The sequence below is a fragment of the Diorhabda sublineata genome, chromosome 7 (assembly GCF_026230105.1).
Source record: "Diorhabda sublineata isolate icDioSubl1.1 chromosome 7, icDioSubl1.1, whole genome shotgun sequence".
In the NCBI taxonomy this organism is placed as follows: Eukaryota; Metazoa; Arthropoda; class Insecta; order Coleoptera; family Chrysomelidae; genus Diorhabda; species Diorhabda sublineata.
Genome location: NC_079480.1, coordinates 2,984,078 through 3,001,688, shown reverse-complemented (window position 1 = coordinate 3,001,688; position 17,611 = coordinate 2,984,078). Strand labels below are relative to the sequence as shown.

General features: G+C 30.6%; 1 protein-coding gene across 2 annotated transcripts in view; it reads right to left on the bottom strand.

Moving 5' to 3' along the window:
- Positions 1-238: 238 nt before the first annotated feature.
- The window catches only part of LOC130446923 (RNA-binding protein Pasilla), a 79,467-nt gene continuing 62,094 nt past the window's right edge, over positions 239-17,611 (bottom strand). For both annotated transcript variants that reach the window (XM_056783449.1, XM_056783450.1), the window contains exons 8-10: positions 13,570-13,698; positions 12,924-13,160; positions 239-11,314 (exon numbers count right to left, since the gene is read on the bottom strand). In XM_056783449.1, the coding sequence (XP_056639427.1) occupies positions 11,091-11,314; positions 12,924-13,160; positions 13,570-13,698 (590 nt within the window). In that variant the 3' untranslated portion in view covers positions 239-11,090. The remainder of the gene's footprint in view (positions 11,315-12,923; positions 13,161-13,569; positions 13,699-17,611) is intronic.

Sequence of the window (17,611 nt, the reverse complement as noted above, 5' to 3'; positions counted from 1 at the left end):
TTAGAGTCAGATGTAAAAACAAATTCATTGGATGCAGCAGCTTCCAAAACATATTCGTATAAAATTTTAATACAATGTTGCCAGTAGTTGCGGCAAAATCGTAAAAAATATGTATAATTTTTTTAATACGGATGGCGTTTCGAAAATTTCCCCAAATATTTTTTAGTTTTCTATCTAACCTAGATAAGACATAGTTATTGAGAAATATATTGGAAATTTTGAGAAATAAAACACCGTATTTGAGAGAGATTCAGTCATTATTTTTTAAGTAATTAAAAATGTAATAAAAAACCCCATTTACAAAAAATTTTTAATAAATAACAGTCAATTTTTTTCACGAAAAAAAATATAAATTTTTATATGGAATGAAAAGGTGGGGGTAGGGGTGAATTCGAGTGCAGATGTACTGATAAGTACAAAAAGAATCCCTACAAATATCACATTACCATTATGGTAAAAAAATTAATGCGATTACAGTAATCCCATAGTTTCTAAAAATTTCAAACCAATAATACGAGAAAAGTCATAACTAATTTCTTATTTTTCAATAAATAATAATTTTAAATGAAATAAACACGTAAATACCTTCTCTGTTTGTATTTTCTAAAAAATAAGATACGTGAAATTTATTTGTCAAAAAATAATAAAAAGGGGATGATACAAAACATCACAATTTTTTCACTTTCTTGATATTTAAGAAAAAAGAAAATAAAAATATACTATAAATGTCGACTACAATTTTTTGTACCTTTTTAACGAATTCATAAGATTTTTGCCACGAAAAAAAATTGAAATGTGGCAACGTCTATGTAAAACTCAATAATCCCCACTTAACTTACGTCGAAAAAACGCGTCCCAACTAAAAGATTCTTTTACACGGTTGTATCAGTTCTCAGTTCAGTCTCTGTCAATTTTTCCTAGGTGTAAGAAGATAGAAACTGAAAGGAAACGCAAACTCAGACGAAAAAGTAACGGGATGGATAGATCTATTTGTTTCATTTCAGTTCAAAGAATTTTTTTATAAAAGCAAACGTTTTAGATATAAATATACGTATAAATATTTGGAAGAATCACCAATTTGTTATAAAACATGTCAATTTTTGTGTCAATGCAAAAAAGGATGTTAAAGCCCCCATCGTATTCATATCCTGCTTTTATATAAGACGTAATAATACGAGATATGCATCCTCATCATCCGTTAATTGTTTTAGCCAATCACTTTATTCTAATCAGAATTCTTTTATTAACTTGGAATTTCATTTGAAGTACCAAGCTTTAGTACATTGTCTTCTTCTTTTTCTCGATTTCATCAACGTCAAAGCTAAAGCCATGATGTTGCAAAATTATTACATGATATATGTGCAATACTAATAACTATATGAATGTGATTCATATTGACGATATGGAACCCAAGCCTGAAACGGACAGGTCGACTGAGAACTGATAAGACCGTGTGAAGGGACCTGAATATACGCGAACAAAATATTGTGATAGAGATGTAATTTTTAATCAAGAGCAGTCGAATGATGCTATGCATAATACATTGGATAAGCAAAAATACTTTCAACACAAACAAAAAGGTTTTGTCTTTGTAAATTAGTTTTTGAAAAAGTAGATTTGTGTTTAATTTCGGTTTTTATACCAAATTCCAAATTTTCAAACAAAACAGCGTTTTTTCTTACGTTTTTGTGTTTAGTTTTGAAAAAAATCCAACGACAAAAAGGCATTTGTACCAACTTTACAATTACGTTAAAATAATGTGTTTTGCCTTCGTCTACTCGTTAATATTCAAAGAAGTTAATTTTTTTATTCCTTACTAAAATGAGTACAAAATAACTATACTTTCCACATCTCTAGACAACATTGTTAAGTTGACGTAATCGGAAGTTTTTCAATCTTGCTTGGGCAAGCGCAGTTCGTATAAGTACGTATGAATATGGTCGTCAAACTTTTAGTTACGTAAAGACTTTTCGGAAACTATAACTCGGATTCAGATAGATTACTAATCAGCTGATAGCGGTTACTAACCCCAAACGAGTTTAGATCACAGTTTCTGAACGTCGCGTTCAATGTTCGGCATAAATTTCAAATTTAAAACATTTATTACTTCTATTCTAGATGTAGATGTCTAATTTTCCATTTAGTTCTATGATACATTCTGCCCATGAGAATTAATATAAGTTCAAAAGACCATAGACAAATAATCCATCAGCTGATCGCATTTATCAACGGTCTACTAAAGTAGAAAGGATCATATAGTACGACTACGCCTCGATTAACTCTGTCAGTTTCCGAACAACAATGAATGTGATCCAAGTTAGTTTCCGAACATTTAGATAATGATCGGGTTGACACGAACATAGTTTCCGTAAAGTTTTATAGTTGTTGAAATTTTATTTCAAATACTGGGTGAGATTTTAAGAAGCGTTTGAAATGTGAGGTTGTATTTTATATTGAATAATAATAGTTCATGAAGCTTTGCTACTAAAGATGTAATTGTTCTTCACAAATAAAACTCATAAAAAGGTTTGCAAGATTGTTGAATTTTCTAGCATATCCAATGTCTCTATTAATAGCCAAAAATTATCAAAATTTTTAGAGTAGATAAGTATTAATTAGATGTACAAATATTTCTCTGTAGATATTTTAATTAAACTAAAACTCTATGTTATAATAATGTTAAATGATGTGTTTTCAACCTTGCATTTCTTTTTAAATATAGTAAATATTTAGGTACCGATTTCCTAATATACAATTTTTTTCACGTTTTGGAGAAAACTGCTTCTCGGTTTTTCAAGTGAAGCAACAAATTTCTTTGTATAATTGTTAAATGTATATGTATGACTTTTAACATAATATTGGTTAGACAACTATAGACACCCGGAGCATGACGTCACGGTCGTCATATTGTTATAGTTCACTTTTCAAAGTTTGAGGTAGTGAAAGTTATTTAAAAAGTTTTTGATTAGTTCACTGTTGTATAAGATGGTGATGTGTTTTGTGCCAGAAGGTATTTTTTTGCAAAATTTATCAAATAAAATACGAAAAAATCACAAATCACTAAACATGTATACGATAGTCAACGCAGTTAAAACTTTGTTTGGAAAGAGATTTCTGACATTCGCTAACAATGGCGCTGTGTGACGTCAACACTCCTGTAGTCTATTGAGCGTGATCTGATGATTACGTATGTAAAAATTGCTGGGACACCGTATATCTCAGTATATAAAACTAAAAAAAAGAATGGAAAAATGGATGTGGAGATGAGATGAGGTTTCATGAATAATACGTAATATGGCACTATGATTTTATTGAAATTTCTAATGTGTTTAACAATATATTTATATATTTATCCCCGACTACCTACTTTTTTTTAACAGAAATGATAAAATGAAATAAAAAATCATGTTGCTAAATTTTATCATGATACAAAATATTTGCAAAAACAGAAAAAGTGCGAAATTGGTAACCATTGCTGATGAATTTTTTGTAATTTCTAACATATGTTAATATAAATTATGTCGATAATAAGTTGGAAATATACAGAACGCACAATTTCTAAAGTACAGGGTGAGTTAATTTTCTATACTTCTAGAGACGTTAATCATAAATCATTTTATTAATATAATAGTAGCAATAACTCAAATATAAATGTTAGGGATTCCTACTGCATTTACAGATTGCCTATTCTAAGTTTTTTGTCCTCTACATCTGCAGTCGAGATCAATAGTATGGGTAAAACAACTTGATGACATTGAATTTTTTCGCAATATATTACTTTCCTTCTATTTTCCCAATTTTGTTGTCGATTTAATTCATTAAAAATGCTGCGTTCCATTGTATTATGAGGTAATAAGTAGATGTATACGTAAACGTACAAAAGTAGGTGTAATATTCTGTATTGTAGAATTAAAAGAGAAGAAGAAAAGTTAGGTTAGAGAGTCAATTTGTTAGTCTCACAAAAATAATTGATATTGTGAGATAGTTTATGTGTACGAACATATTTTAGATTTGCAGTGGTTTGTTTTCATTACAATAATAAAAAGAACTGTCGTTTCTCTAATTTCATAATAGAACATTAGTAATCAAACAGATTGCAAAATGATTGATGACATACTTTTCCAGTCTATTTGGTGTGGGACTTTCGTTGAATAAATAGACAGACATATTTGATGACTTATGATGACTGGAATTTCTTAGTTTTGCTCTTAAATGTCTCCATATAACAGTCACCTTTACCCAAATAGTCTTGAAAACTACAATACTAGTTATATTGAAATTGGAAATTTGTTTGCGGCAATTTACAGGTATGTAAAAACTTACTATTATTACTTTTTAAAATTTAAAAGTATAAATAAAAAGTTTAAGATGACTATAAGTTTATGAACTTGTCTTGTTTTTACCATTAAAATGAAGTAACTAAGAAAGATAAATCACCCTAAGTAATAAAATGTGCGTTTTAATGAAGTATTTACACATCGAATCATAAACAAAGCTAAGAATATATCACCCATTTCTATTTGACCCGTGCTTCTCACAATTTTTAGATACTCGTTTAAATTCATTACAGTTTTTTTTTCACTTTTCATGGAATAAAAGATTTTGAAGCAATAATTGTTGTTGATTTTAGTTGGAAATTGACATATTTTGCGATATTATAGTATAATGAATTCAAACTAGTAGAAATTCGCAATTCACACCATTAACAAAGCAGATACTTTCTGCTTGCTTATGTATAAAATTTGTGAATCCCCACGTTTCTAACAATTATATGACCAGTCAACTGTTTATAGGCCTTTTTGAATAATATTTTAAACATATATATATATATCAACATCAACTTTTATACATGCAAATATCAACATTACTCATATATTTTTTTCTTCAACATTTTAAACAAAAAAATTACTGAAAAACTTTATATATATATATATATATAAATGAATAATGTACCTACATATATATAAAAATAAAATATTTACAAATAACATTGTTTTTTTTTTGATGTCTTAAACACAAACCCATGAATATGTAACTTAATGTTTTGATGAAAACATAAAGCGGGGTTTTAATGAAAATTGAAACTATTTTTTTCGGAAGTTCAATAAATCTGTAGTGTAATGCTTTACGCGACTTTACAGATAGGACAAATCATATAGATATATAGGAATGCTAGATTAGATTGTATGTTGTATATCTAAATAAAATATAGATAATAAATTCCTATATGAATGAAATAGTTTCATAGAATTAGGTATAGTAAGCAAGTAAAGTACATTTATCACAATCATTCAATCCCAAATATTTCACATCTATCCTCAGCTATTTGTCTTGAATCTAATTTATTTTCAGTACTTCTTTTTGTCAATGAAATAGCATTTGTTATATCATAGATCAATATTAATTTATTAGTATCCAGTCATAGTCCAGGCTACCAAAGGAAAAATGAGGTATTTCCACGAAAATTTGGAATTAAGCTTGACTTACTCTTATTTTCAAAAATAGCTGTTTTTGTACATATTTATTAAAAAAAGAACCCAAAGTGGTAATGAAAAAGTAAAACAGAAGAAAAAGTGTTAAAAATGGCTGTTTTTGTAGATATATATATATATATATATATATATATATATATATATATATATATATACAAAAAAAATTGAAAACGAACAAAAAACGTCAAATTCACTTTTTTCTAAAGAAAGAAATACACAAATATACACCCCCCAAGAAGAATTATCAATTTACCCTTTCGTTTTACAAAGAAAGATCAACTAGTTGGAGTGAACCTCACCATTAGAGCAAAAAGTACATATCATACATATTTTGCTTTTTAAGGTATTTCATGCATACTGTCGAAATTTCATTAAAATTGATGCAGATTCGTGGAAATAGGAGATGAAAACCTTGGTAGCCTGGACTATCAAAGGATTATATAACTACATAATACACATGTATCCTTATTAGGAAATAAATTTATAAAATGTTAATCTATTTGTGTCAATTCTGCGAAAAATGAATAGTAGGGCAGTTAGGGGGGTCCAGTAGCCGTTTGCATACTGCCCTCAGTTTTCGAGCGTTTTCCTATGTTTTTTGATGCGTACAATCGATTTTTCGCAGGTGCCGAGCCCAAATCTATTCGAGTAATTTGTTATAAACAATTTAATTTTTTATAAAACTATAACTCTTGAGTCATTACTTGGTTCCTACATGATGTAGAAAGAATTAAAGCATCATCAGTTTAAGCTTCAATATGAAATGGAGTAGACCTTTTAAATATTATCTGTTGAATAGTTACAGGAGTTTGAATGTAGAAATTTTCATGAAAAAAAGCACCGTAATTTGTTTATAAGTATTTTAAGGTTACATAAATTTAAAAAAAGGGAGTGCACCTTATAGTAGCTTAAAGTGCTGATCAATACGAACAAATTGACCTGATAAAGTTATGCAGGTTTTAAACTGCGCGATCAGAGGCTAAATTAAAGACCGATAAGGTGAGAAATAACGCCAATGTTACATTATATTGACGATAAATTTTTAAATATTGATTTTTTGCAAAAAACTGTGGAGACCTTTTTTAAGATCTTTTTAAAACAAATCTTTTTTATTTTTGAAACTTTTTTTCATATCTCTTTGTTTAAGAGTTATAGTTATAAACAAATAAACCGAAAAATCGATTATATGCATAAAAAAAAACCCTCTAAAACTTAGGGAAGTATAAAACGGGTTCGGGACCCCACCCAAGCTGCCATACTTTAATACCAATAAACGAATTGGAAATCACTAAGCATGAATAGTCATTCGAAGTTTTGTAAACATACAGAAAATTTAATAACAATTCTAATTTCAATAGAAGGCACTCTAATGAGAATAATCAATTTGGAAACTCTCTTATAAATTCTCTAGACTACTTCTACTTCCGAAAAAAATTGTTTAAATGTTAACTTTGCATTCAAAAGTGGATAATATCAAAATGATTAGTTCTAAGACTGGAAATCTATATATGATACCTGCGTGTAGTGTCGGATTTTGAGAGGGTCTAAGGGGGACTGAAGCCCCGGGCCCCGAGCAGGCGTGGGCCTCGCAAAATAACTAATTTGATCATTAATTTCAAAAGCAATATTGGATCTGTACCAAAATTTGTTCGAAAATATTTCCGAGTTGATTTAGATTTCCTTAAGTGGGGCCCTACTTCTTAATCCGACGCTGCCTGCATGTAAGGATGAAACGTTTTAACAAGTGCCAACAAATTTTACTTACGACTTTCGATACATTCTGATCTTATCCAAATATCGAGTGTAAATTTGGAATCGTGGAAAATAAAGTATGATGAGGAGATATATTGTATCTAGAACTATGAAATTCCGGCTAATATTTGTATCACTAACACGACAAATTTAGAAAAAGCGCACATACGGGCAACGATACCCTCACAATTACTTAACAGATGTGAATATCACAGCAACAGTATTTTTTGCGGAAATTTTCATTGTATAAGCTATCTGGTTATATATATATATATATATATATATATATATATATATATATTTTCAAAATATAAAGTTAAAATATATCTATTTTTCACATTATAGTTAGCAGCGAATGAAATATACAGTGTTAGATTATTTTTGTTCTGCTGAGCACATTTCGATTCGTTACATTTGAGCTTTTCAGTTCGGTTCAGTTTTAAAACCTCAATTACAAAAGTTTTTTGTATTTAAAGTAATTTTTAGATTTTTCTAAACCATGGGAAATTAAATAGATCGGTCTTATGAAAGTTACTTTTTTTTTAACCACTAAATCCAAAAATGCAGTAAAATATAAGGCGTTCCATTCAACATTCCGAAAATAAATAATCTAAAAATTACTTTATATACAATAACTTTTGTAATCGAAGTTTTTTGATAGCTCCTACAGGTTTTGAGAAAAGTATATGGGTCATCTTATGTTTGACACCCTGTATAGTACATTAATTGCAATAATATTCAACGAAATAATATTGACTAGATATTTTTGAAGCTTTTTTTTGGAGAAAAATAACCAGACGCTTGTACAAGTATGGTATGAGAAGCCTAATCTGAGAATGTACCTCAAGCAACAGCTATAAATAACATGTCACCCGTTATCTACTAAAATTTCATCATTGTAACATTAAATATAACTGTTCCATAAAATTACAATACAAGTGATTATACTTACTTAATAATCCAAGTAAATGGCCATCACAAACATTTAGACGAGAAAACTATGAATGTGTATAAATTCACTAGCATTTTTTAACTAGGCTCTTTTGAAACATTCTCATTAATTATTATTGTTGAAATTCCAAAATTGACGTTCCTAAACTGACCCATTTAGTTCACTTTTATTCTAAAAGATATTGTAAAAATAGTTAAACGAAGAAGTGCTTTCAAAAAATATATATAGGCACTTTTTATTTTCCACTTATTATTTAGAAATATATTTTATAGGGTGAATCGAAGCCACAAAAGCCCCAATGGTGTACAGAAACTTTGCAGGGAGGAATTGGGGTTGTAACTCAAAGATCTTACTTTGGACGTAGATGGTAACTGTGAGACCAATCATCACATATGGGGCAGTGGTTTGGAATACTAGAACTAGTCTGAATACCACAAGGAACAATCTCTCTCGAAGGTACAAGAACTGGCTTGCTTATGTGCAACCTAGGCAATGAAATTATGCCCAACAGCTGCACTAGACATGATTCTAAATCTCCCACCTCTCCACATAATACTGGAAAAAATATCACTGTTAAAAAACGGAATCACCAAAGAAGAACCGTTCCCCATACAGCTTTGATCTGGCACCATCTGATTACAATCTATAGTTTTTTGCTGATAAGGATCAGAAATTTTATGGGAGCGGAATCATGAAGCTGAAAGAAGAATATAAAAGATCGATGAGCAAAATGGAAAATATATAATTGATTAAAAACTATTCTTTCTAAAAAAGTGTTTTATTTTATACAACAAAACCGAGATAATTTCGTCGCCAACCCAATATATATTCCGATACTGGTTGTATTTTCAATTTTTTTCTCATCTTTTAGCAGCTGCAAATATTCTACCTAAAGTTGATTTATAAGTAGATGGGTTTATTGGCACTGTTTTTTAGGGTAATCTGAAACGTTTAATCACTTTGAATTGATAACTCAGTATGTTAATTGCGCAAGCATGATTCTATTGGTAAAATTTATTTTTGATTGGTAGCCAAGTTAAATAACGCTAGTACAAGATGTGTATTTCAAACATTAACAATTATTAACAACATGCTATAACAACAATATATGATTTGAGTCACATTTATCTTTGTATAGTTTAATATTCCATATATCATAAATTGTTTATGATGAAAGATCTATGAGAAATATGTTTAGAAGTGAAATAGATGACTAATTTGCTAAATGACTATGTACACTACTCTATTCTATTAATATATGCCCTCTTTATCTCAATATAGACGTTTTTTTTATATATATAAATACTCATGATTGGTAACAGTTTACGAAATCGTAGATTCTAATATAGCCAAAAATAGAACTCAACTAAAATTTTTGGTTAAATTTACGATTCCGTTCAACTCAAAATTAACTTTATTCTTGCAATATATTTAACGAGCAAAAAAATATAGTATTTTGAGGTTAGTCGCAGGTACACATTTCGGAAAATTCAATGTAAAAGAAGGCAAACTGTTTTCCAGCATTTTCAATCTTCTGTTATAATTATTGGCAATATCAAGAAGCTTGTTTAAAAAGTGGGAAAAAACATTTCAAATGGTTGTTTAGAATGAAAACTGTTATAGAAAAGATAATCCTTTGATAGTTAGTAATGCCTTGACTTATTTGTTTGCCTTCTCTATAAATTACCAATCACAATATAAAAAAATTATGTTAATGTAACTAATATATAGGCAATCACCCCACAAGTAAACCTGAGTGCACTAAAATCATGTGATGTCAAATATTTGGTTTAAGACTTTAATAAACAACGAAACCCTAGATTGCCCTTATTTAATAACTAGATTAATGTTAGGAGATTGGCAACAATGTAACATTAGAAAGTTTTACAGTGTTACTATTTTACTGTATTATGATATAATGATTGATAAAATTATATACATAATATGTATATGAAATATGGAAACTGAATGATAGGTACAGAAACCAGAAGGGACAACATGAATGATTTCATCACATTTTCGATTTAAAATTTGTCAAAATTCTAAATCTACCTGTAAAAAATCAGATCGCTTTACATAATAATTAAATTATTATAATTATCAGCGACCAATTTTTCATTTATATTGAAGTCAATAAATTTGCAATTATTTTTTTTTAAGATTACAAAAGATTTCTAATAGTTTATAACAAAAATATACATCAAATTCAGTGGTGTACCATCTTCAATAAACACCACTGAAGGAAAACAACAATATGACTTGGATTTGGTCCATTTGAACAAAAATAAAATTTACATGTACAAGTAAACATATTATAAACCTTTGTATAATAATATATATTTCAATTTTTTGAAAAAAAAAAACTATAAAAACAAGATTATTATCCTGTACAAAGTACAGTACATATAACACAAAAATAAAATACTTACACAAAAGTCTTTTCCCATTTCTCAATTGTTTAAAAAGAAAAATGACAATCACAAGACATATATAAAAATTTAGTAAAAAATAGTAAAGAAATGAACTGGAAAAAGACCAATTACAAACACAAAAACAATCACAAGACTCTTTATACTAGAAAACATAATTTTTAGAGGAAAAAAAATAAGAATTAGGGTAATATTTGAAACGTATACTTTTTTCTTCTCACTAACGACAAATTTATCAGTAAAAAAGTGATTATGTTGCCAAATTCTAAATGGGAATGTATTGGAAGAGCAACAAAATTCGATGACTTTTTGTTTGAAGAAAATACACGTTTTAAAAAACACCCTAAATGCACTACACCCATTACTTTTACACTACTCGTCATCGCACCAAGAATATCCCTTCGAGGGATTTATGTTGCTTGTACACGAAACTGAGGTTATGTTAATATTTTCTTCTTCCTTCGATCACTGGATCGCTAGTGTACCCAGTCCGTTGTTGCGCGCCCTCTTCATCTCTTCTTCGTTTATACGTTGTTCGATTAAATATTGGGCGGTCGATATGGAATGAGGGTTGCCTGTTATGGTAACGATACGATTACGGGTGCCAGGAGCGAAAATACCTTTTTTAGATATTTGAATACTGGCACCACTTATTTGTTGGATTTCTACTAGCGATCGACCACCAGGTCCTACAATCAATACAGATAATATAGATATAAACTAACAATATATCTATACAGGAAGAAAAAAAATCAAATAATTAACTTAAATAAATAATGTAGAATACAGGGTGGGTAGACATTAATACAAAATTTCTATTTTTTGCAGATTACCAGTATAAATAAACTGAAAAAAAAATTCAACAATCAAATTAAACAACGAATGTGAAATACAGGGAGGGTCGTAGTAAGTACAAAACTTATGAATGAAGAATATAGTGTGGGTAGTAATTACTATAAAATTTTCAAATTTTAAAGATTAACAATAGATATAAACTAAAAATATATGGAGAAAGAAGAAGAAAATGGCCAATAAAATCCAATGAACATTGTAGAAAATGTAGAATACGAGAAGTAATTCAACATTCGTCGAGGCATTAGCCAGGAAAGTAGTTGTTTTCTCCTTTAAAGAACGGCAGAATACATTTTCGAAATATTAAATTTTCAAATTATTTCAGCGATGAATAGTAGGAATCATTTATTTTGGACCAGTGGTTCGCAGTTGGAAGTGAGGATGGCGCCGTTAACGTTCGCTGGAAAATGTTCAACTACATGAACCAAATAGCGACGCTCTTTAATGTTGTCTCCAGTTCGGGTCTTAAGCCCGAACGAGAGCTGTTAAACCACTTTGATAAGACGTAATAACGTCGAAACTAGTCAGTGGTTACAAACCTCTCCTTGCAATTGCGAGTCATTGGGGACGTTAATATCGACAAAAAGGTCGATTGTCATCACGCTATTCAGAAAAGATGTAATTCAATTTTCGTCGGGGTACTAGCCAGGAAAGTAGTTGTTTTCTCCTTTAAAGAACGGCAGAATGCATTTCCGAAATATTAAATTGAATTGGAACGAAATCTTTGCCGGCTATATTGTGAGCGTTTTAGTAGTGGGATTGTGAAACAATTACACACCAAAATGTACTAACTTTAATATATTCCGAGCTTTCGAATACTTATGAATTCATCGGCTGGGACTGAAATTGTGGTCAAGTACAATATAAAAATGTGTGTAAATGTATAACAATAATAAGTTTTTTTAAATTTTTTTTTTCACTCACAATAATTAGTTTAAATTTTCTTATTTCTTGTAAAAAAATTAAATTTATGGATTTCAAAATTCAATATTCAAATTGATGCTTGATAGAATTATTTGATTGAAATATTAATTCTGGTTACTATAGAAATCGTTATTAATTTCCATTGGTTAGATTATGAATTTTTATAGGTTAGATAAGGTTAGGTTGTTGTGAATGATGTTGAATATTTATTGGTTAGTTTATGAATCACATTAAATTTTTATGGGCTTGGTTGTCATGGATAGATCTGAATATTTATCGGTTCGATTAGGAATGACATTGAGTTTTATAGATTTGGTCATTATGAACTTTTTGTTGTGGGATTGTGGCAATCAAAGCATCCAGAGATTTTAGTTGTTAAATCCATAATCCATAGAATGACATTCATAGAAAACGTGTTCGGCCAACATTCATCTGTCAGGGTATAATCTGCTGTCACTTTTTTCAGTAACAATAATGTTTTTATCCGATTAATTAGTGACCTATATATTTTCATAGACTTACCAAGGATTGCGCCTACTATAACTTCGGCGATTTCAACATTCTTGGAGTCCTTTGTACCATTTAGTTCTGCAGGAGTGGGGCTCTTGCTCAAAACAGCTACCTGCTGTCCAGTACCTAAGCCAAAGCTGTTGTTATTCAATGAAATTGGTGCTGTGGCCGCGGAAACTTGATGCCTAAACGGATCGAACGGTGATTCGTAACGTTCTAGGTTCGTCCTTGGAGCCGCGGTGTTGGTACCTGTAATTTAAAGTCAAACCGTAATCGAAAATTCGAATGGAATGGTTAGTACGAAACGTCTCGGTTGTATCGGAATTTCAACAACAAGTTTATGGAATCAAAGACTGTGTTAGTTCATAGAAAACAGAAGATTTGACAACGATGTCATGCGAGACAGTACAGTTTTGATCCTACAACACATACGAGTAACTTTTGTTGAAATAGCAAACTAACAAGTCGAAAGGTGTTCAAACTTGTCACAACTTGTCTCAACGTTAAAGATTAACGGAAATATTAGTTGAAATAGATGTAGCAGTACTATAAATATCTATTTGCCGTATTTCTTCATCAGACCCAGTATTCTTTCGTATTTTAAGAACGAATTCTAAAGTGAAATGAAATGAAATAAGCGATCATTGACTTTATTTACCTAAGCAATCACCTAAACTGACTTGTCCAATAGCTCCGAACACACCTGCGCCGGCATTTTGTGCTGATCCGTCCATAAGACTAAGATAATTAGACACTGGTATCGTTCCAGGGTGTGGCTGACTTATACCTGCAAGACAAAATTTGCTTATCACTCACCTACTTTTTATAAACAAAAGATTTTCTGTTAAAAATTAGGTATACTGCGTTCAAAAGCTTTCTAGAAGTGGTGGTTTGCTCGTTCGGCCATCTTCTGTACTGGATATCGCGATATAAAGAAAATAACAACGAAATGTTGATTGTTGATTTCAAGTAAAATGCAAAAGTTGTTAAAATTGCTGTTTCCTGAATGAATTAGTTGGATTTGGGTACGAAATCTTGTAAAAACAAACACTTATCTGGTCCGGGCGACTGTCTTTAGGCTTCAGTTTTCATTCGATAGAAAATATAAAAGAGAAATCAAAGCTAGTACTTGAATAGGTGACCGAGAAATAGAATTAGCTAATAAAAGCAAAAGAAAAGTTGTAAACTTCTAAAGTAACCGTTTTTTTTTTTGAAAATTTTGCATTTTCTTATGTCATCTATCAAATTGTGACAAATTGGTTAGTTTGAATACCCTTATAAAGAAAACTGTTCTCGTTGTAAGATAAATATGTTCAAAGAAGAATTTGGATTGTTAAATGAAGTTATTTTTATCGTGAAAAAACAATTAAAGAAACCGAGGAAAAGTTACGTAATTATTATGCTGTTAATACTGCATCATATAGAATTATCTGCTTAACTCTGTTTTTAAAAGTGGCCACCCAAACACATAATATAATGAAGTCCGAAACGCACAGTACTTTTTTCATTGAAAAGTCACTTTTTCTCGAATCCTCGTAAGTAATTTGGAAATCCGTCATTCATATTATTCAAGGTGAAATGCGTATTTAATAAAATCACACATCAGTCGACAAGAAATTATTATCTATGTGCAAGAAATTCTGGCAACAACGCCAGTTAAAACATTACTATCGTTATTACATTCATTTTTTCTCTGTTATCTATTCCTCTTCTGATAAAAACCATTTAATGTCACATTTTGAGTAAATGAAAAAGTATCTGGGTGCTAAATGTGTAGAATAAGCAGTTGGTCCAAATAACCTCTGAAGTCTGATGTTCGTTATTCGACTCGGCAACATTTTTCTGTTTTTAAGTTCAAAATCGTCAAGTAGATGGCGCTAGCTAGCTGTGGTTTAAAGATGGACGTTTTATTTTAGAAAAATAAAAACCGTAGTTTACATACAATCATAAATCCACACAATAAGACTCAATCCGCTCCAGAAGAAATGTGGAAATGTTCATTGGAATGAATATTGACCTCACGCTTGCCTAATACCCTACTCAACATAAGACAATGGAGTTTTTATGATTCGTCCATAGCCTCTGCTTATTTCTTTAACCTCATTTCAACTCCAGCAGCAACTCCAAATGTCATGGTCGTTAATGAATACAAAGTTATTTGAAAGTTTAGATAAAAAGTTCCCAAACTTTTTTTCTTTGAAATGTTGTTTCAGGATACCCCCTGTTGATACATTTCGGCCATATTTTCAAAACTCGCGAGTTCTAAAGAAGGAAATTTACGTAGAATTCTGTCGAGTTCACTGTGTACCCCTGAGGGTTCACCTAGACCACTTAAGGAAATTCTGGCGTAGATTATATATTAAGTACACTTTGGTATTTTATTGCCACAATCCCACAACAATCACGCTTATTTTTGGCGATATCTGAGGTGTGTACATCGAACTTTATATGGTCTGCCGTTCTTAAAAAAGAAAATAACTACTTATAATAAGAACGTGACGTCTATCGACTACCTAAAGATATCGAAATTTTCAATGGCTCGCAATTGCAAAGAAACATTAATTTCGACGTTATTGCGTCTCATCAGAGCGAAGTAACAAACTTCCAATTGGAATTTGGTATTTGGTTCGTGTAGTTGAATTATTTTCAACAGACGCTATCTGGTGCCATCTCAAAATTACGAACCATCAATTCAGATAATATTTTCGCTAAATTGATATTGAGTTACCTCACAAAAATCAACGAATGATTTAAAGCGCTGAGCTATTCAGGCAAAATAAAAATTGGATTGACTGGATCTGGCGAAAGCTGTCAGTGCAAGGTTGTAATTTATGATAAACACGGTATATTGTTTATCGATTAATAGGAATAAATGAAAAGCAATTAACAGACACTATTATTGAACTTATTGTGAAACGAAATTATAAATAAAATGCTCCGTACGTACGAAAAAGAAAAATTGTGTGCATTAATCTAAACGAAATTTGGTTAAAAGAAGTTATTTTTTGTTCACTAGACCTAGAACTAGAATTTATTAGGTAGACAACACTTCATACATACACCCCCGTAAAACTACTACTAAAAATACGTTTAATTTTTTAACCGCACATACTGGATCCCCTTGAAACTATCCAAAATTCAACAGACTCGTCGAAATCCAATCAACTTTCACAGAATACTGCTCAATAAGAGACCACCGCGACACATTCTATACGAGGGTCATGCTGTAATTTGTCTTTTTTTCCATTTGTAAGTGTAGAAGAAATTCTACGAGGTCGACAGTAGAATTAAACAATGAAACATTGAAAAAAATCAAACAAATATCCAAAAAGAACTGGATGATAAATGATTTTATCGAACGACAAAAATAATCTTTTAGTGTTTGATTATCTAAAATTTCAGTGCGCCCCTCGTATACATACGTGTAGTGGTATTTATAGTACATACAAAAATTAAAATATGCCGACCCACTTTTCTCAATTGTATTAGATAAGTTTTAAATGTTAATGAAACTCAAAATTTGTAGATTAATTATTATTCGGAACACGTATTAATGATACGATTCCGTTAAATGTTGATTTATAGGTTAGAGAGAAATTTACACCGTTAAAATTTTAGCGAAATTACCGAGTGCAGTGGCATACGATTCAAAATGTGTAACTGGAACATTAATTTCAATAATCATCATCAACATATTCATGATACTTTCTATCAAAAACTAATTTAATATCACTGAAGATTATTTTATACTACAAATTATTGAGCCTATCTGCTCAACGGGTCCTTGGCCCCCCGCAATGTAACTATGAACTATAACCATAGACAGATAAAATAAACTGGGAAAAAATGAAATAAGAGAGCCGAAAATAAAACAAAATGATTCAAGTGAAAATTTGAAAATACCCTTTTTCCAAAAAGTATTAACCAGGGTCTTTTAGTCATTTAAATTTGCTAAAATAAATGAAAGGAACGTTTTGACTCCTCATACAAGGGATGTTTGAAAAGTTATCTCGATATGAAGATTTTTCCGGGATATCATATTACCCGAAATTATTTGGTTTTTGGATTTCTCGCAACACGTTATGGATCTCCAAGAAAGCAATTTTAGTTTTCCTTTCTAGAATTTATACGATATGCCGGGGGGCTGATCTATTTGTTGCATATTTGACCTATTTACAGTCCAACCTCAGTCTAAAGATGGGAGCACTCATTACTCACCAAAATTTCTGTTATTTTGGAGGCTTAATTATTATTTAAGAATCTCGTGAGTGTGAGTCGTTGTGAAGATTTTTCTACGTCACCATTCACGACTGTAAAGTTTTTGGCAGCTGGTTTGAAACGTGGCTGACGACAAACATTCAGAACGGCCAAAAACTGCGACGACAAGCGATGTAAGAGAAAAAGTTCACCAATTGGTAATGTAGGGCCGTTAAATTGAGGTTAGAGAGATAGAAGAGGCTATCAAAGGCGCATTGGAAGGAACATTTTTCAGGTCTTATTGACACGGTTTACGAAAAATTCACGAATTTCACTTCGAATTTGTTGATCAACCACCATATTCACCAGATATGGCCCTGGTTACTTTTTCCTAATCTCAAAGTTTCACTTGTAAGAAAAAGATGTTCATCGGACGATGAACTAACGACTTATACTGAAAAATAGAAATGATTGTTCCTTTGTTGAGTCGGAAGCTTTCCGGA